Raw genomic sequence first — 21,743 nt, 5'->3', positions numbered from 1 at the left:
AAAGAGTGAATAAACATACAACTGTTAAAGTGTTAGTTCACCCAAAAATTATTAATTACTCACCATCATGTTGTTCCAGTTTCCTTAGACTTTCGTTTGTCTTCTGGACACAAATTATGATATTTTAGGTGAAATTTACACTCTTGACTCATTTAGTGTCCATTAAAGTACCAAGAAAACATTCTCAGGACAGCTGACGTGTCTTTAGTTGTACAGATAAAACATTATGAAGCTACAAGAATACTTTTGTGCGCACATAAAACAAAAATAATGACTGTATTCAACATCACTGCACAGTACTTATGAACGTGCGCAATATACTGACACTGAGAAGTAGAAACTGTTGAATTATATCGTTATTTTTGTTTTATGTGCACAGTAAAGTATAGCTTAATAATATTCTGATTAATCACTGAAGATGGTCTGTGCTGGCGATTTTTATGTTTTTTTTTATTTTTTGGTATCTTTCTGGACTTTTCTTAATGAGTCGAGACTGTTGCTGTCTATGAAGCATGGGTGAGCTCTAAAATTTCACCTAAAATATCTTAATTTGTGCTAAAAAAGATAAACAAAGGTCTTGATGGTTTTGAATGACATGATGGTGAGTAATTAACATCAATTTTATTTTTTTTTCAATCCATTAAGTGTTTTTTTTTTCATGTTCCCATTTTACATGTAGTACATGTAGTGTATATTACATAGACCTATTAATGGCATGCACCATTATGTCCTAATGCAGTGGCATTTGACTATCCCTCCAAAATCTCATACATCAACATGTAGTTGAGTATTATATTACCATATACGCTTTTGGGTGTTTGAAAACAACTGACATGTTTTAATTGTAGCTCAAATTTTGCTCTTGTATTTTCCTCCAAACTGTTGAAAAATGACAATAGTAATAGTTTTATTGTTTTAATTGTTGACCAGATAATTAGATAAAAAATTTAAAATAAAAATGCTAACATGTTTGCATCAAATGTTAACAATGTGCTAAAACATGGCAACAAAGTGTTAGCACATTGCCAGCATATACATTTCACCTCTTCCCTTCACAAACAATTTACTCATCTGCTCTGTTATATACAACTATTTACTATGTGTCTGTAACTTTAATATAAAAATGCTAACACGTTGCATAAAATGCTAACTGTGCTAAAAACAAGTCAATAACCTGTTAGCACATTGTCAGCATGTACGTTTGACCTCTTTCCTGGCCAAACACTTACCCATCTGCTTTGATATTTACTACTATTTACTATGTGTCTGTAACTTTAATATAAAAATGCTAACATGTTTGCATAAAAGGTTAACAGTGTGCTAAAACATGTCCACAATGTGTAAGCACAATTTCAGCATGCACGTTTGACCTCTTTCCTGGCCAAACACTTACCCATCTGCTTTGATATTTACTATTTGCCTGTAACTTTAAAATAAAAATGCAAACATGTTTGCATCAAATGTTAACAATGTGCTAAAACATGGCAACAAAGTGTTAGCACATTGCCAGCATATACATTTCACCTCTTCCCTTCACAAACAATTTACTCATCTGCTCTGTTATATACAACTATTTACTATGTGTCTGTAACTTTAATATAAAAATGCTAACACGTTTGCATAAAATGCTAACTGTGCTAAAAACATGTCAATAACCTGTTAGCACATTGTCAGCATGTACGTTTGACCTCTTTCCTGGCCAAACGCTTACCCATCTGCTTTTATATTTACAGTACTACTATTTACTATGTGTCTGTAACTTTAATCTAAAAATGCTAATATGTTTGCATAAAATGCTAACAGCATGCTAAAAACATGTCAACAATGTGTTAGCATGTTGTAAACATCCACAATTCACCTCTGCCCTTACCAAACATTTACTCATCGGTTCTGTTATTTACTACTATTTACTATGTGTGTGTAGGCTTGCAGATCTGCATGGCCAATTATGCTATTTAAAGCTGAGGATCCTTCGGGCAGTTATTGATTTAGCTGGGACTGTATTTCATATGCAGCTCGGTCCTTATGAATTCCTAGCAGTGCTCACAATTAAAATGAACCAGGAGATCTGACCTCAGTGAAACCCATTCGGACTGTATAATCACTTTACACTGAAACACTGCTCCAGAAACAAGTGTGCTGCCTACCTAGATGGCATCGTAAGTGCATCATTATAAGGCAGTACTGTAATACATTATAATGAGCTCCTGCTATTGTGCTTATTAACTTAATATTAGCGGTGTATTGTCACAATGTCATATTCTAAGTAATTATGGATACTGTATACCAGGGTTTCGCAGTTAGGAAAAAACAATACAATAAAACCTATCAATTATTTGTTACACAAGTAAATAAAAGTTAAGGTGAAAATAACGACTAAATGAACATAAAAATGTATATAAAATATGCTGTTTACTTCTGTTTTGTTGTTAAACTAAATAAAAATCTACATTATCGATGCTGTAAAAGGTCCCTTATGAAACTAAAAATAGTCACAGCAATCTATCGTAGTAATATTTCTGTGGCTGAACAACAATTCTTTGCATATATCCCAATCGTAACAACAAAATCTACATTAGCTTTGCATGACTAAAATAGTTTTAAAACATAAAATTACCTTTCCAATAGAAATACTTCAATCGTTCAAAAATAACTCAAAAATAAATATTGATTCAGGATTATAAAACGTTTTGATTCAGGATTTGTTTTTACCGCTGTGTCTCATGTGCACATGAATTCACGGCGCGCATGTTGGATCTCCAGTTGCCGACATTTTATTAAAAGTTAAAAACAACAATCTCTAATTAAAATAAATTTGACTCTTTTTAGCAAGTAAAGTAAGTTTCCTCTATGTCTCTCATTCAGTTTTTTACTTCCTGCCCTCCATCAGAATTTCGCGCATCACCAGAACCACAAGATTGAAAACAACCTATTGTTTGTTTTTATTATTTTGTGCTGTATTTAGTTACTGAGCAGCAACAAACAATACTTTAAATAAATAAGGTGTTTTCATGTGATTTTCTAAACTAGTAGTGTTTTAAAAGTAATGATATAATCTTGATAACCATGAAACCGTGATTAATCCTCAGACTATAATCGTACAACCAAAATCTATAATCGTTGCATCCCTACTATTATAAATACTGCTGCTAATAATAATAATAATAATAATAATGATGATGATGATGATGATGATGATGATAACAATAATAATAATAATGATAATAATAGTATTCTTAATAATAATTATAATAATAATAATAATAATAATAATAATAGTAATAATAATGATGATGATAATAATAATAATAATGATGATAATAATAATAATGATAATGATGATAATAATAATAATAATAATAATGATAATAATAATAATAATGATGATAATATTAATAATGAGAATAGTAGTAATAATAATAATAATAATAATAATAATAATAATAATAAAAATAATAATGATAATAATAATAATAATAATAATAATAATAATAATGATGATGTTAATAATAATAATAATGATAATAATGATAATGATAATGATGATAATAATAATAATGATGATAATAATAATAATGATGATAATATTAATAATGATGATAATAAAAAAAAAATAAATAATAATAATAATAATAATAATAATAATAATAATAATAACAATAGTGGCGCAGTTGGTAGTGCTGTCGCCTCACAGCAAGAAGGTTGCTGGTTTGAGCCTCGGCTGGGTCAGTTGGCATTTCTGTGTGGAGTTTACATGTTCTCCCTGCGTTCACATATAGGTTTTCTCCGGGTGCTCCGGCTTCCCTCACAGTCCAAAGACATGCGGTACAGGTGAATTGGGTAGGCTAAATTGTCCGTAGTGTATGAGTGTGAATCAGTGTGTATGGATGTTTCCCAGAGATGGGTTGTGGCTGGAAGGGCATCCGCTGCGTAATACGTGCTGGATAAGTTGGCGGTTCATTCCACTGTGACGACCCCAGAATAACAAAGGGACTAAGCCGAAAAGAAAATGAATGAACAATAATAATAATAATTACTGCAAAAATGTGGACTTGGCATTATAAGAAAAAAAATGAATTTCAAGGAGTTTTTCAGTGTGTGCTGGACCCCAGTTCTCATTCCGTTAATTTGTGTGATAATTATGTACTGCAGCTCATTGCTTTTTCTTTTTTCTTAAAGCAGCTACATGTTTTTTTCTGTCTGCCTTTATTTTAAAAACACTCAGTCTTGTCTCCAAACATGCAAATGTAATGCATGTAAAAAGTTATCTCGTACATCAGCCCGCAGGCAAAGCAGCATTCGCCGATGTCTGATATCTAGGCTGTCACTGATATCACCTAACACTGATGTCATCTTGCATGAATGAATGCTGTTTTGTTCTGATACAGAGCCTGCCGTCTCTCATCTGTAATTGCTCTCGTTTTCTAGAATATGTGTTGTTTGTATTATGCATCGAGGCTATACTGAGACTATGATCTAATGTGAAAGTATAATGCCTTTTTTTAGATGTTAAATGCATTTTTAATATGCAGGGACAGAATAAGTAGGCTTGGGTAATTTTCATGTTGCCTGCATATTTAAGGCAGGACGCTACAGGGTAAATAGAGTAAAAAACAAACAAATAATTATGACCATACTTACCCAGTCGTGTGATTATAGACTATTTTGAGGGATGTAAACAATAACAATAGTCCTAATATAGTTCCTGTTATACATTGTGAATGTCCATAGCTTTCAGGAATTTAAAAAGTTTTATATATTGATACATAATGTTTTGATAGCTGTTTTAACATAAACTTATCATTGGATTGCCTTTTTTTTACAGTTATGAAATGGTTTGACATTAAACACGAAATGTTCATGGGCCACTCACATCACCACATTGATCACCCAAGTCACGATATGCTGAAGTTTTTTCTTTTCATTTGACACGCGGTATCAAATTCCATTAAAGGACTTCTAAAAGACCTTCCTGGGTCTTTTCCATATTTCTTTGCACGTTGAACACACGTCAGCCACAACAGGAAAAAAAAAACTGCAACTGCGTTAATTGCCTTAAATGTTTTGTACACGTTAAATATATATATATATATATATATATATATATATATATATATATATATATATATATATATATATATATATATATATATATATATATATATATATATATATATATATATACCATTGTAAAAACATTCAGAATATAGATGTGAATAAAAGTGTGACAATAAGTGCTAATGAAGTTGCATTTTATGGCTCAGAAGATGAACGAAAAAGCCTTAATAGACAATTTATTAATACTTATGTTTATTAAATTTAATGTTTTATTTTATATTCATATTTAATTAGTTCATTTATAAGCTAATGATGGAGAATTGTTTTTGTTTTTTGGTTAAAACACTGTAAAAACATTGGTAAATGAATGTCAAATGTAAAATGCCGTTTTCTCCAATTGAGGGAAAACCTGGGCTTAAAAAGATCTCTGTAAATGAAGACGTGGTAAAACGGATGACTCTGTTGTCGTATATCATTACAGAAACCCTTCTGCTCCCTCCTTCAAAAGAGATGTCACCTTTAATTGTTGTCATCCATCACTCTCATGCACACTGTCTGGAAATTACAAGGACATTTGTTTCTCAAAAACTGTCAAGACTTTTACAAAACGCTACATAGTTTTTTAAACAAGCATCAGTTCAAAAGATATCTTATCTGAGTCTAAAAGTTCAGTACAAAGGATGTGCTGCCCAAAACATGTATACTTGTATGACATCTTTCAAAATTATGAATTTTCTGTAGATATAATGCTTTAAAGGGATAGTTCACTCAAAAATGAAAATGTTATACTCACCCTTTTGTGTTCTATTTAACACAAAATATATTTTGTTGAATGTTGAAAGAAACCTGTAACCTTTAACTTCCATAGAACTTGTTTTTCCTACTATGGTTAAAGGTTGGTTGAAGGTTTCCATTTTTTTTCAACAGAACAAAAACAAACAAACATTGGTTTGGAACAAGTCAAGGGTGAGTAAATGATGACAGAATTTTCATGTTTGGGTGAATTATTTCTTTAAAGTGGCATCAAAGTTTTATTTACTGTTCACAACATACAAATACAGCCACTTACTTTTAATTAAAAACTAAAACTTTGTTAAGAAGAAGAGTGTTTGTAAAACATCAGAAATCTTGAAAACAAGTAAATAAATAAACAATAAATAAACAAATGGAGCTATTGTCTCTAACCTTTTTATTTCCTCCATTGTTTTCATTTAATTCAAATCATGTTTATTTCTATAGCAGTTTTTCAATGTAGATTGTGTCAAAGCAACTTAACATAGAAGGTTTTTTTTTTAATTCTGCCATTGTTCTTTTTCTATAAGTTTTTATAGAGTTTACAACTGACAAAACTGTGTTTAGACCAGTTTGCAGCGTTGTTTTGAATGTTCAGATTGTTCATTTAAATATATAGATCATAAAATGTTTCTTATATATCGGTTTGCTCCTAAAAGTAACAGTTTGAACTCCAAGTGCTAAATTGATATATTTTATTTTTGTTGGTCTGGACCAAAACAACTGAATTAAAAAAATAAATAAATAAAAAGCTAGGCATCTTTAATATTAAGTTTGTCTGAATTTATCATAATTTGTACTAATTTCTATTCATTTAAGCTGTACATGTATGGTTTTGAGTGCAGTGTCTGTTCAAACTATTATTTTATTTGTGTGTGTGTGTGTGTTTTCATGTTCTGTTAACACTAGTCAATACTACAACTAAATATATAAAAACAAAATAGAAATGTGTTGCCATAATAAAAACTAAACCGGTAACACCTTAGGTTATAATTCACGCTATTAATAAACCATTAATTAACACTACTAGCTTAATAAACTACTAGTTAGCTGTTATTAAAAGTTAGTAAAGTAGAAGTTGGGTTTAGGTTTTGGGTAGGCTTAGGGATGCCAAATAAGCTCATTCTTTATAACTAGTAATGAACAGGAAATATGTTAATAATAGGCAGGTAATGAGCCAGTAGCATGAATTGTGACCTAAACTAAAGTGTTACCACTAAACCTAACAAAATTCCACAAAACTAAACTGTAATTTAAAAACAGTATTGAAATAAAACCTGATTCAGAAATGCAAAACTATAATAACCTCAGTGAGCTGTTCCTTTAAATGTACAGTTAGCATTATAAACATGGCCAGTTAGACCAGACTCATGAGATTAGATCCATACATGCGTGATCATCTCTAAAGAACGGCTTGTTCTCAGTGCGAGTGCCCCACGGTGCTTCATCACTATTTGAGCATCCTCTTCTGCAGCGATGTGTTTTGCGCAGGGTGAGAATAACTCTGGCTGACATGAACGTGGAGAGCACTCGGGCTGTTTCACAGTGGGGTCTGAGGACAGAGACTTGTCTCTTCAGCGGGGTTCTGATTAGACCCATCACCCCGCATGCCATGCTCTATTCTCCCTGGTAATTGGAGCTGGCAGGAGGTTGGCATGTACCCCTCCTGCCCTGCGTCTCCCTCTCAATCCTCCCACGGTGAGCCCCCCACACTACTTCTCTTGTCACTGTAATATGCGTTTTGTCCCTCTTTGCTTTGACCCATCACTGAGGACATGAAGCCTATGCATGTCTGAAGCATGTTTTTGGCAGCCCTAAGGTGCATCCCAATTTGCATTATTCACTTCTATGCCATTTTGTTGTACTGTGTGGGTGCAATGGTACAGATTGCTCATTGTTTGGTTTTGTATCATGGTTTTAAGGTCACTGTTTCAATTTGGTGTGGTATATGAGGTATTCAGTAAAAAAACAGGGCGCTCAAATGAAAAAAATGCCTACAAGAAAAAGTGCAAGTGAATAAAATATAGCAAAGACACTAAAATAAACAGTGCTTTTTAGTTTTTTAGGTATTTAACAGTAGTTTTAGATACAGAAACTGAATAAATTCATCAAATATAACCCTGCATACTGCATATAATCTTCACTTTATAAATTTAATAAAGGTTATTTATTATTGAGCTATAAATATTCAGTCAAGAGCAGAGCAGTGAGTGATTTCATTATCTTTTGTTGTTTGATTAACATTAAAAAACAGCAGGAATAAGATGTTATTCAAAGTTACAGACACCATAAAATGTCTCGAATGTTTATCTTCTAACTGCGATCACACAGAAGGCGGTGCAAGCGTCAAAGTTCTGGCCACCCTGGCGACAACACTGTCTGCCTTCACAGCTCCGGCAGCGAGAGCTTCAAAATTCACTACATTGATCTCGTATTTAAAGGACCCATTGAAGCATATCAGCAAATCAGTTACATTCCCGCATAAAACATCCTTTCTAGCGTGAAAATGTGGCACACTTTTTATCAAATTTATTTAGCAATGGAAGATAAAGTTGCAAGAAAACATTGGAAATAATTGGAAATCCAGCGACCGCAATAATCAAACTCTTGGGAACAACTGCGTTCGGAATAAAGGTTCACAGTACTGTGTTCTCTGGACTCCTCTCAAGTGGTGGACTTCTACATTCCAATTGCTTGCCGCCGAACCGCGTCATAGCTCATTACCATAAAGTAGACTAGATTTCAACTCTCCTTGATGCCCACAGCCTTGAAAATGCGCCACGCCCGCTCTTCGACTGCTTATCGCTGCTGGCTCCCCTTGAAAAAAAAAGACTTATGGCTACTTTGACGCTCTCGCTGCTTTCAGTGTGAACGCACAGTAAGGCATAATCGATTGATTGCTTGTCAAGTTGGGCATAATTGTTGGACATAATTGAGTTTTACCATCCAGAAACAAAACTAAATTGTGCATTGTAACATGTTTAGATGAGATACTTCTTATTTATCGAGCGCAAGTTCTCTTCAATGTTTAAATAACAAAAGCACATGAATTTAGTTTAAATATATATAGCGACATACAATGTGCAGTTCTGGTCCCACGTGCAATTACTGTATGTGCTGTCAAAAGGATATAGAAGTGAATAACACATCTTTCACATGAAAGCGTCCCTTACTTCAGCGCTCATTGATTAGACATTGCGCATGGACACACATTCAAACATGCACAGAGCCAGTTTAGAGAGGAATTAATGGTGCAGAATGCAATTTTTTTATTCAAATGGAAACCAAAATAACTGCAATTTACATATGTGTATTGAACTGTCATACCAAATTTGTGACATCTCTAATAAATAGTGTCAATAATGCATTCACAATGAAAATTCTAAAAATAATATGTGCATGTTAAATAATATTGTAATTTTGAACACTTCATGCACTCAATGAGCTTTTCTCATGTAGTGGAAGCGGAGGAGCTCTCAGGCTCTCAAGTACAAGTCATTTTTTAAACACTGACAGTTGGAGAAGCGCTCGCAAATTATAGTTTGTAGAACAGTGCTAATGTTTCTGCAGCAAAAATACTTTGGTGGACACGCGCCCTAAGGTTGGATTACATTATTTATTTCCAACATAATTCTCCAACATAAGCGATTATGACACATTATCAATAGAGAATGTGGTTGTACTCATGAAAGGTACTACTTGGTAGTTTGCTAACCTAATTCACAACCGTTAAACATTGACTGGGAAATTCGAAAATGTAACTGGTAAAAAAAATGTAGGGTTACATTTAAGATGATACTAAAACCAAAGACTACATGGTTGAGTGTGTAAGCGAACAGTGTGTCATTTGGGACTCTTGTTAAACTCTGTTTCTTGTTTTTCACATGATCTGGGTTCACCATAGGGCTGGGCCGATAAACGATATTATATCAAATTGTGATAAAATTTATGTCAATAACAATAAGCTCTGGGCTTTTTTACTCTATATTGATCTAAGATCCAATCACATAAAATGTGCAACATTGTGAATCTGAAAGTGTGTTGATATTGTGTTGTACTGAAAGTGTGTTGTACCCAATTCTCGGCCACTGAAAATATGTTATGCCATTTAATAGACCCTCTAATTTTTGTGGCTTCAGTCATTGTTGGGGTACTCTTTTAAATCTGGAAGCATTAACAACTTATGTCGAAATATAAATATCGTTATCTTTCAAAACTGAAAATTATTGTCGAGATTGCATTTTTGCCATATCGCCCAGCCCTAGTTCACCAAGGATGTTTTGTCCTGCTTTCCACCCAAAATGCCATTTGTTATTCTCTTGCCAGCTGCTTTTGCTTTGTTTTTGCTGTCGCAGAGGTAGTTCACTCCCATTGTTCACCATTAGTTTCATTTGTTAGATCCTTCAGCGCTCAACTTTTGTAAATATCTGATAGGTATCACCTACGTTCAAGCCTCAATCTGTTCTTCCACGTTATCAGATTGCTTATAGCATTCAATGCAAGTCTCAGGCGAGCATAATTTACTGCTTGACGGAGAACAATGTTCCTTTTATTTCCACAAAACTGATTACAGATGGGCTTGCGGTGTGCTACTCTGTTAGCTCTCTTTTGTGGTCACATGCATCGATAAAGCTGGGCCGCTTCTGGCCTGCTTCCACAGCTGAGGAGATAATGCAATAGATTGCCATCTGCAAGGGTCTGCGCGGTCTTATCGCTCAGCTAAGGTCTCATTAAATACCCGCTCTGGGTCTCTGGATGGCAACTGTAGATCTCCCATTCAGCAAGGAAATTTGATTGGGCATTATCAGGAATACTATTGTTACTTCTGCACATGTTTGTGGAGGTCAATCCGAGGTCTTAATTGTAAGCTTTAATAGAGTCAGAAGGACCTACAAGACTACTTAGGGAAATGTACAATGGTAACACTTTATCAGCAACTCAATGTATTTAGGCATCTACATATGGTCAAGATGATCTGATCAAGGTCAAAATGGGCAGCAGAATTGTGGAGACTTTAAATGTGGCATGTTTTTTAGTGCCAGTCAGGGTTGGTCTAGGTATTTTAGAAACTGATGATACTTGTTTTTTAAAACTACCAAAGAAATGCAGTCTAAGGTGAATAAACTGTAACTCAATCAACACCGAACAACAGAGCTGCACCCAGTGTAAATGTAGAACATGATAAGTGAAAGCTAGACGTTGTTTTGGTAGTGGCGAAGCTGTGAATCACGGTCGAGCTGCTATCTTAGTTTCACATGAAATGCCAGTAGGCTCAACTGCATTTTTTAAAGCAACATGATACAAATAAGCTGTTGACGTTGCATAAAAAGACTCGAGCCTGTACTCTTTGTCTGTAATTGTCAGGATTGCTGCTTCTCAAATACCATGACCTCAGACTGTTGCGTAACCTTTTAGACAAAGGTGAAATAAGGTCTGAGGTCTCGGCATAAGGAAAGGATCTGAGAAAATGACATCATCGCTGCCATTAAAGTTCAGTTTCTATCTATTGACCGCTTGCTGGAACGTTTCGGCAAAGCTCTCTTGCTGTTCCTCCTACTTTCTCCTCATTCCGTCTGCTCTCAGGTTTCCCTTTGCTCCTTACAAGATGGCATCCCAATTACCCACCAAATGTATCACCCCGTTGGAACCAAGCACCTTGTCATAACTGCTTTGGGAAACAATGAAACTAGCATTGGCAGGCGTCTTAAATTCAAACTGCCATCTGCCATGGCGCCTACGTCTAGGACAAAGCAGGACATTTTGGAGATTTTATTTTTTACCTATTCTTCCCAGTAATGGAGTCCTTGCTTGACTCAAAATAAGTAAACAAGAACTGTATTAAAAACCAATTTCTGAGCTTCCAGTCCTCTGTTTTTTAAATCCTCATGCATGTATAAGTGATAAAGTATTCAGGAACAGAGAATGAAGCTTTTACCTAAGAAATGCAAAAGCCTAACCATTCATTTTTATATATCTCTTCAGGGCTTTCTTTTGTGGCATAAATCCATGCTGTTCTTAATAGTTTTTACCTTTAGAAATTATTTATTGATCTCACAATACTTGTAAGTAGGTCTCTGTCATTATTCACACACATTGATAACCTGCAATTTATTAGCAACGCACTTTTTAATGTGAATTGGTTTTGAGTTTAAAAGCAGTACTGTGAACATGTCCTTCTGCAACTCTGAATTACTTGTAAACTCTGGACAACACCACACGATCACTCCAAACAATTCTGAATGAAATGTTCCATGTTGCTATTAGAGTTTAGATCGAGGCCAAAAAAATAAACCCGACCCTACCCAAGCCCGTGCACCTTGTGTCCAAGCCCAACCTGGTCCGGCACATCAAATGTAATTGTGAGCCCGAGCTCAATTTAAACCTGACTATTTTTTTTGTATACGTAGGCCATTATAACACACGTTCTCAACTAAAATTCAGTTGTTTGAACTACATAAATTAGTTTAGTTTTATCTTACCTCACTCTCAGGGGTATAGGCACGGGTCGGTATTCTGACGGTATGATAACTGAAAAAAATCACGGTTTCATGATTTCACGGTATTGTGATTACTGCTCTAAAATATGTTTTTTTTGTAAAAAACTAAAACTTTTTTCCCCTTTGAACACCATATATTTAATTTTGTGAAAGATTTAAAATGTTTTGGAACAGTAAGCATATTGTGCTAAATAATGAAAATGAATCATTGACTTCTGCTGTCTTCATTAGTTTCAAACACACAGATTTCTGTACAATTTAAAACGGCGTACACATACGTACACATACCTTAGGAACGGTATTATAGAAAATGTTGGCGGTTTTAAAACCTCAACTTTTCCAAACTGTGGTATATCTTGAAAACAGTTATGGTCTCATGCCTATAGGGGTAAGACGACATTGAAGGCTGACTATCATTCTTTCTGCATACCTGTCGAGCCTTCTGTTTTTTGCCGGGATTCTCCTGTCTTTTTTATCATTCTATCCAGCTATCGTCACATTTAAGCATATTACCGAATTTTTCAATGAAAAGTGAAAGTAGCATCAAAGAGCCGATCTTAAATGTGACAAAAAAAGACTAATTGCAAGAGCTGTTCAAGAGATATATGCTTTCGCTTAATTTTGGCTTGAAACTACATCGAAATGAATTTAAAAATGGCAGCATTCACTATGCAACCTCTGAATCAGTAAATTCATGTAACGCCTGTTTCACACTGCATGCGTAGGAAGTTGCTGTGGGTCTTGGTGTAGAACAAAATGTGTTTATATATTTAAATATAGATGGGTAATTAGATAGAATAGAGATAGATCAATGTGTGCAGCAACCGCTCTCCAGGTGACTGACAGACGCAATTTTCTCAGATCAACGTCTATAAACGCGATTGGAAGATAAGCAAAAGTAGATGCTTTGGGATTTGGGTGTGTTTTTAAACAGACAAATACAGTTAATAATATGTAAACATGTTCGTCCTGATGTTTTATTTTAAACACAAATAATGTTATCTTAAATGAGCGCAAACAGTACGAAAGTAATTGAATGCTTTCATTATAGATTTGTTTATAGCTCTCCACGCAATTAGGCTAATTAAGTGATGCCAAAAAATAAAAACACACACAAATGCTTGATCACGGCCCGAAGATAGTGGCAGGAATTATCGGGCTTGGGCAGAGATATTAAGCTCTAGTTGCCATGTCAGAATTATGTTAATTACCAGATGATGTGAATACAGCCTTTCCTGCTCCTCAGACCCAAACCATGCCACTAGTCACCCCCAGGATGGAATACAATTTTGGGTGCTCCAACACTTCAATATACACGTTTCTGCAATGGCATTTGTTAACAGCAATATTTTCTATTGCATGATGATTCAGCCACACCACTAGGTCTCAGTATAAGTGAAAGATAACAAAAAAAGACAGGAAACCTTTAAAAAGTGAATATCTTGATAGCTAAACATGATCTTGTATTTGAAAATGGGATTTGACGTACCTCAGATTTCTATGTGTAGGACCACATGATCAGCTGGGGCCTCACGTACAAAGACTTGCGTTAAATTCATACTAAAACAGTGGGATATATACTTTCATTCATTATTTTCCTTTGGCTTAGTCCCGTTATTCATTATGTTAAGGTTAGCCTCATTAGGTTAAGTTGTAAGGGATGGTCAACAGTGTAATTAAACATGTAATTACAGAAATTACTTACAGATGTAATTGCATGCAGTTATTTAATCAATCATAAATGCAATGTATAAATATTAAATATTAAAATATTTACACAATAAGTACATTGTAACAAATGAATAATTTCAGTGTAAGTGCATATTAGTTAAGGCCACCTAATATAAAGTATAAAAATATATAATTTAATATAAAATATAAAGTTTTCAGAAATTTTTGATTAATCATTGCTTTTTCACTGTATTTCACTGTGGGCTTTGCTTTCTTCACTGGAAGGCTACCATCCATTTTGTCCATGACTATATATACATGAGCATAAACTGACTGTCACTTATTTTACTCCTAAAGACATTTCCAAAACTTTTATTTTCCTCCACTTCGCCACCTGAAATGCCAGCAGCGTATTTTTTTTCAACATATTTGTTTTGAACACCTGATGGGAGCATTGAATACTCATTTTTGTGCTCTACTGAGGAAGCCACACAGTTGGTTTTCTCTTAGATGTTCCTGTGCATTCAGCTTCCTCTCTTCCAAGTGTCACGTAGTCAGCTTGCTAGGAATTATTTGTATGTTGTCTCTCAAGAAAAAAAAAATGCATTCAATTGTTTATTCAGAAGCCGCTCAGAGAAAAAGGACCGGCATAGTGATACAGCCCACACTCATACAGGTAGTTGACCTCTCTCAAGCATGCAGAGACAGAAATGTACGCCTCGATTCATGACAGCGCACTCTCCCTGTGCTTTCCGAAGGTCACACTTGGAAAAAAGAAAGAAATCTTGTTGCTTTTGCTTCTTAATGAGGCATAACTTTAACAACCTTTTATTCTAAGTTACCTTGCGCTAAAAAAAGTTCCCTCCAGCGCCGATCCAGTACAACATTTTCCTTCTAAATGATTCCCTTTTTCGATGTTTTCATAAGAGAGTTAGCGACTCGTGAAATAACCCTTTTGAGGTTTGCCCACATGAGTCTGATTTACATTGTCCCGGAACACTAGGCTCAAATTTGAAGTCATAGTCTTTTGTCAGAGATATTCAATTCCAGCCTCGGTGAGAAGTGTTGCTTGATGCTCTAAGCATCGACAGGCCGATGATTTAATGTTGCGCACGCCAAAATAAGAAGAACAGATAAATGGAAGTTGACTGTAGTTCCCTGTAGACTGTAGAAGCTGAGAATGTTTGTCACATGCAGAGGATTGTCTCAAACTGAATAATTCAGCCTTGCCCTTTGGCTTACCTTGGCATCAAAGAGAATGTGGTGTTGCCATAATGTCGTTGCTGTTGCAAGTGTGGATATTACTCACGCTGGGCTTTCATCCAAACATTTGTGCGAATGTTTGAGAGGGAGAAAAATAATAGTTCTAAACAAGCGCCACAGCTAGCATTGCTTATGTTTTCATGTGCTTGGAAACCTAATGTTTACATATCTTGCCCACTTGTCTTGTCCTGTTTCTGATTTAATTACAATCATATTATTTATACACTTTTGCTTTAATTATGCAAACGTTTCATACTTGGAGGTTATCCTCTGTTACTCGCCACGGTCTGTATGAGTAGAAACTGTTTTCTAAGTCATCGAAGGACAAAGCATTATTTGCCAGATAGATTAGCATTTCCAGAAAAGAACAGCAGTTTTTGCAAGACTGCAAGGAAACATGTAAAAGTTAAGGTAAGCAGTTTTAAGCGGTGGTTTTGCATAATTTAAATGCTTCACTTTGCAGTTGTTACGTCATGCTTTCATATACCGACTCACCATCGTTTATTCTGTGTAAAGGTGGATAAAAATGTACGAATAAAAAGATTGTATGCAAATGAATGTAAGAAGTAATACCAGTTGACAATGATGAAGGCAAGTGTTGTGTAACAGCATTACTGTTGATTAAAATTTGATTTGTAAATGAGAGAATTCCTGAAGTAAACTTTACGATTGAGTCGTTTATCTATAAAGCACGTTCAGCAATAACAGCTACTGTACATAATCTGTTAGTCTTTAGAGTCAGACAGAATCTGCTGACCTTTTTAGCTGTTTCTGCACATAAAACAAATGTATTTATGTGGACTTATTTTGAAAGTGTATGGGAGCTTTTAACTGAAGGTTTACAATGCAAATCCAATTACAAACTCTTGTTTCTAAGAGTTACCTGCAACTCTTGTTGCAGGTCTCTCATATACTGTAATAAAAAAGGAGATAGAAAATAAAACTTTACAAATTATTTGATAGAATTATTGGACTTAATATAAAAACTGACACAAAAGTGTACACATAAATAAAAGTTTAGTGTCAGTATGTCAAAGCTGCAAAAGACAATTTTGAGGGTGTGATGCCAAATATAACCGAATTTACAAACATACCAATATTTTTTGTAAAATATAGATATTTTTTGTCATAGCTGAAGATCCAAAATGGTGTTTTGTTTTGTTTTTTAATTAAATTTTATATTATATTTTATATTTTATATTGAGCAGCACGATGGTGCAGTGGGTAGCACAATCGCCTCACAGCAAGAAGGTCACTGGTTTGAGCCCCAGCTGGGTCAGTTGGCATTTCTGTGTGAAGTTTGCATGTTGTTTGCATGTTTTTTTCCGTGTTCGTGTGGGTTTCCTCCGGGTGCTCCGGTTTCCCTCACAATTCCAAAAACATGTGAGACAGGTAAATTGGGTGAGCTAAATTGACCGTAAGGTATGTGTGTGTGAATGAGTGTGAATGGGCATTCACTGCTTAAAAAAATATGCTGGATAAGTTGGCGGTTCTTTCTGATGTTGAGACCCCAGAATAATAAAGGGACTAAGCCAAAAAGAAAATTAATGCATATTTTATATTTTATTTTATTTTATTCTTTTATTTTATTTTATATTTTATTTTTAATTTAATAAAAATGTTTTTTTATTTTATTTTATTTTATTTTATTTTATTTACATCTTCATACCTAATCTTAAAAAATTGCCATTTGGATCTCAGGAAATAGGAAAAGGTGTAGCAGGTATCTCAATATACTGCTGCTTTGATAACATTCAATAAGTTCCATGTATTCTTTGCTCCTTTCATGGTTAGCTTTATTCATAATGTCATTGTTTTAGCCCTGTCTGTTTTTGTACTCAAACTCCTCTAAAGATCCAGATCTAACTGAAAGCTTGCAGCTTAAAACCCAAAGCTTGGAGTCCATATGGTGTTACATGTTAGCATAACGGTATACACAAACATCCAGTGGATTAGCTTTGCCACGCTTTGATCTTAATAATGCACAGGAAGGCCTTTTTTCTGGGAAGTGAATTGATTCAGTGCTCTAATGAGACTTCTCCTGGATTTGCTTTTGCAGGACAATTACGTCTGGCTCGCATCTCTAACCCTTGATTCACAGCAATCATGGTTCTTTAAGATCATTACCCTTATTAAGTAAATGGTGCTCTTTTAGGCTCCTGATTTGACCTGCTTTTTTTCTTTCTTTCTGCAGAAAACCAGATTCCGCATGGCTTCCCCACCATAGACATGGGTCCTCAGCTGAAAGTGGTGGAGCGAACAAGAACAACCACAATGCTCTGTGCTGCCAGTGGAAACCCTGACCCGGAGATCACTTGGTTTAAAGACTTCCTGCCTGTAGACATCAACGGCAATGGGCGAATCAAACAGCTTCGTTCAGGTAGAGCTGACACACTTCCTTACAGCCCTACAGTCACTGGAGCAATAGCCAATGGGTTAAGGACCACTTTTGCTTTGAAAATAGAGTCATTTTTTCAACTCCCATAGAGTTAAACAGTTTAGTTTTGCCATTTTTTTAATCCATTCAGTTTATCACCGAATCTGGCTGGAGCAGGTTTAGCTTAGCTTAGCATAGATGACTGAATCGGATTAGACCATTAGCATCTGCTCAAAAATGACTTTGGATTTTTTAATATTTAAAGCTTGACATTACGTTATGTAAAAGTTGCTATTTTTTTGGTCGGTATGGTTAGGAACTATACTTTTATTTTGGCGTAATTCCATACCATGGCTGTATCAGGCGCAATAATTTTATGTATCGCATGATAATAGTTCCCAGCACAAAGCTCTATACCTGCACCACAGGGTAAAATCTGTGTAATATCATTCTCTATCAAGTTTTTGCACATTTTTTGCTAATGGTCTAATCCAATTTAATGATCTATGCTAAGCTAAGCTAAAAAATGTGTTCCCAAAACCAGATCAATCGGCTGAATGAATTAAAAAATGATAAAAATTAAACTGTTTATCTCAAGATGCGTTGTAAATGAGCCTATTTTCCAAACAAAAGTGTTCCTTCAAACTTAAACTAGTCACAAGTATAGAACACAGTCTTTTTTTGGACTCACCAATTATTTTCTATGGATGTTTTACTACGTTTAGTTTAATGAATGCCTGTGCAATAATAAAAACTGAAAAAAACATTGATTTATTTTGTGCAATGTCAGGCCTTTACTACAGAACGAGAAATGTATTGACGTGGCCATAACGTCAAATGAGTCTTAAGCCACGTGCAAATGGTCTGAGTAATTGTAGGCACCCTTATGGGAATACAAGAGCAGTCTAGAGAGAATCAGCCTCTCTATTTACATTCTAGACCTCCGTAATGGATAGACGGCTCAGGTCTGACCTAGGATCAGACGGATGAACAGGACTTTGCCCAGGCTGGATTAATGGCTCCTGACTGACTCAGAGTTTATCCCTCTCCACTAAATCCACTTCATTTAGAGGGCAAGTCCACAGCGGAGCTCATTCTCTAGTTTCAAGCATCAGCTTACAGCTTAAAAGTACACAGTTGAACATTGAGACTCCCACTTACAACCCTTCTTGCTTGTTGATGAACGTCTCATAAAGTCATATAAACAAAATGTATGATGCCGTCAAAGATCAAAACATAACTTCCTTGACAATCTTATCACTGGACAGCAAGAGGCGCAAAGCTTTATGGCTTTTTTAGGACGCTCTTAACGTAAAATTATGACAATAAAGCTTGTCTTATCTAGTTTATCTGCCAGTTTTACTGCTTAGGAGAATGTAGAAAAGCATGTTTGAGCTTTTACTTTTGATAGATAAGTGTTTTTTGATAGACAGCGGTAATGTAACCTCACCTTGTGGTTTGACCGATCGTTTAAGTCAACATAAAGTCAAAAGAGACTGTTTATTTTTCCGGGTTCATTATTCTTCACTTTTTGTTGAAATTTTGTTTAAATAGTTGATTATTTAGTGTTTAAAAAAACAATCTCTAAATCGAGGAAAGTAAAATCACTACTTTGCCATATTGGCAGCTTTTTTATGCAACTTGGAATAAAACATTCCTTTTCAAACACCAATTTAGCACCAATCAATTTTCATTCAAGGCCTTAAAATACAGCAAATTAATTTTGTTTCTTTTTTTAGGTGTAAGACCAATGCAAATATACAGTGATCAGCATATATGAGTACACCCCTCACAAATCTATCTTTTAAATTCATATTTTTAATAGGAAGCTATACAATATTATATTTGTGCATACACATTATGATTAATCAGTACTGAAGCCAGATCTGGAGCTTATCTACAAAATAACTTACAATAATGGTCAAAAAACTAGTACACCCAAATTCATATGTTGTAGAAAAATATTAAATATACATTTAAAAAAAGGAAATATCAAGAGAAGCAATTTGCTTGAATTTAATTGTATTATCTGTCAATTTCTAAATATGTTTGGTGACTGAAATATTATTTAAATAAATATATCTGTTTAATAAATCTGTTTTGTTTGAATGCACCAAAATACATTGCCTATATTCAATGAGAAATGGATAAAAATATTCATTTTAAAAATGGGGTGTACTCAATTATGCTGAACACTGTACTTTACTAAGTAAAAGTCCCAAATATTTATCATTCCCATTGGCTTTTTTTTTCAGAAAATACATAAAATAATTAGAAGTAGGGCTGCACAATATATCGTTTGAGCATAGATATTGCAGTGTGTGTATCCGCAATAGCCACATCGGATTAGATAATTTATCCAAAATTAAAAGATACAGATATTATTATTTTTAAATTGTTTATACAATGATGACCATGTTATTTTATCTTTAATTGTTTAATTTCTCTATCTAATGACTGTCAGATTCTCTAGAAAACCATAAAGCATTGTTTATTTGACTTTTATTTTTGCTTTGTTGTATTTATATTAGGGATGTCCCAATTTTATTAATTATTTTGCTGCCGAGTCTGAGTCATTTCATTTTGAGTATCTACCGATACCGAAACCCAATCCGATACTTGTTTAATACATAAAAATGAATAAAGATAAGTGAAGAAACAGATCCAGGATGTTACTTATTTTTTTGTTTAACTCACCTTATTTTAACATTCATAAACTTTGTTATCAAACAGAGCACTTTTGTGAGGTAGCTTGGACAATCAAGTAATAAATATCATCAATTCTTCACTTTTGGACTTCAGTGCAACAGTAAATTTAAAAAAATAATTAATATAAAAACAAATAGCACCTCAAACACCCGGCAGGCAATCCCAAGTTTACAAATCTCACAGTTTGCTATGTCAATGTTGTCATCATCAACTTTATAATACCTCCAGACCGAAAACTCGCGCTTTCTGCTTCAACTGCTTCCGTGTTCTACTTTGCCAGCATTTATCCAATAGCGTCTCTGCAACAAAGTGATGTCATCCTGCACGCATTGCTGTCTCTGTGAGACATCATTATAGATGTGTTAAAAAAATAATGTATATATGGTCGAGTCCTGATCGGGAGGTAACGTCCGATTCCGATTGAGTCTTAAACCGTGGGATGGAATCTGGACATCCCTAATTTATAAATGCTTGTAGTTTATTATAATTAATGCAGACACACTGCACAGAAAAAGATTCAATCATCCCAGTTGATCTAAAGGAATTAAATCTTTCCAAAAGGAGCTATTCAATTCATCTGGTGAAAGTATACATGTACCGCAGAAAAACTAAATATCGCAGTGTCATATTTTTCCAATATCATGCAGCCCTAATAAGTAGACAATAATAGATTTTTTATTCTGGTTGAACATTCAATTTCTCTCTGAAATACAAAGTAAAAATAAGTAAAGTTGACTTTAATTCAGACATATTTTCGTTTCTGCTATTCTCACACCAAACCTGTGGCCTAATCTGCCACAGCCTGTGCTTTTCTGAACAATACTGTGAACTGAAATAACCTGAATACACATCGTTGTACCTCTGTAAAAGTTCCTTAAAGCTTCAGGGTTGACAGGCACCTAAGCTATCTTATAATCATACCACAATAGAAAATTTTCTCTGGATTCCTTCTTTTTCTTTTCTTTTTTTCTTCTGAGGTAATTCTGCGCCAGACAGCCAACATTCAGCTAATCCTCGGAGAGCAGTAGTCTGGCTCAACTTGATTCCTCTCTGTTTAATTAAGCTTACTTTCATTTGATTCCCTTCCTTTTGTTTTCCTTATCTCTCTTTGTCAATCTTTCTCGTCTACTAACAGTTCTCTTCAATCTTGTTTGCATTCAATTTACTTCACCTAGGGGGTTCGCCGATACGAGGTAAGACAGCTGGAATGTGTCTCCCGAAACGTCTCCTCCATTACCCGTTTCATCACCACCACTGTCATTTCCTGCTTGTTCAGTACATACACAACCTTTGTCGTGGCGTTCAACCTGTCTGCGTTCTGATGTCTGTATCTGGGGAACACAACGCTAGGAAAACACACTCAACTTCAAATGTTT

The 21,743-nt window shown here is 34.7% G+C and overlaps 1 protein-coding gene across 5 annotated transcripts in view; it reads left to right on the top strand.

The window, feature by feature from the left end:
• The window catches only part of ptprfb (protein tyrosine phosphatase receptor type Fb), a 370,826-nt gene that overhangs the window by 201,671 nt on the left and 147,412 nt on the right, over positions 1 to 21,743 (top strand). For all 5 annotated transcript variants that reach the window (XM_056473241.1, XM_056473264.1, XM_056473255.1 and 2 more), the window contains exon 5: positions 17,476 to 17,661. In XM_056473241.1, the coding sequence (XP_056329216.1) occupies positions 17,476 to 17,661 (186 nt within the window). The remainder of the gene's footprint in view (positions 1 to 17,475; positions 17,662 to 21,743) is intronic.

This window comes from Danio aesculapii, chromosome 2 (genome assembly GCF_903798145.1).
Source record: "Danio aesculapii chromosome 2, fDanAes4.1, whole genome shotgun sequence".
Classification (NCBI taxonomy): Eukaryota; Metazoa; Chordata; class Actinopteri; order Cypriniformes; family Danionidae; genus Danio; species Danio aesculapii.
Note: the sequence above shows the minus strand (reverse complement) of the source record. Positions and strands in the feature narration are given on the sequence as shown.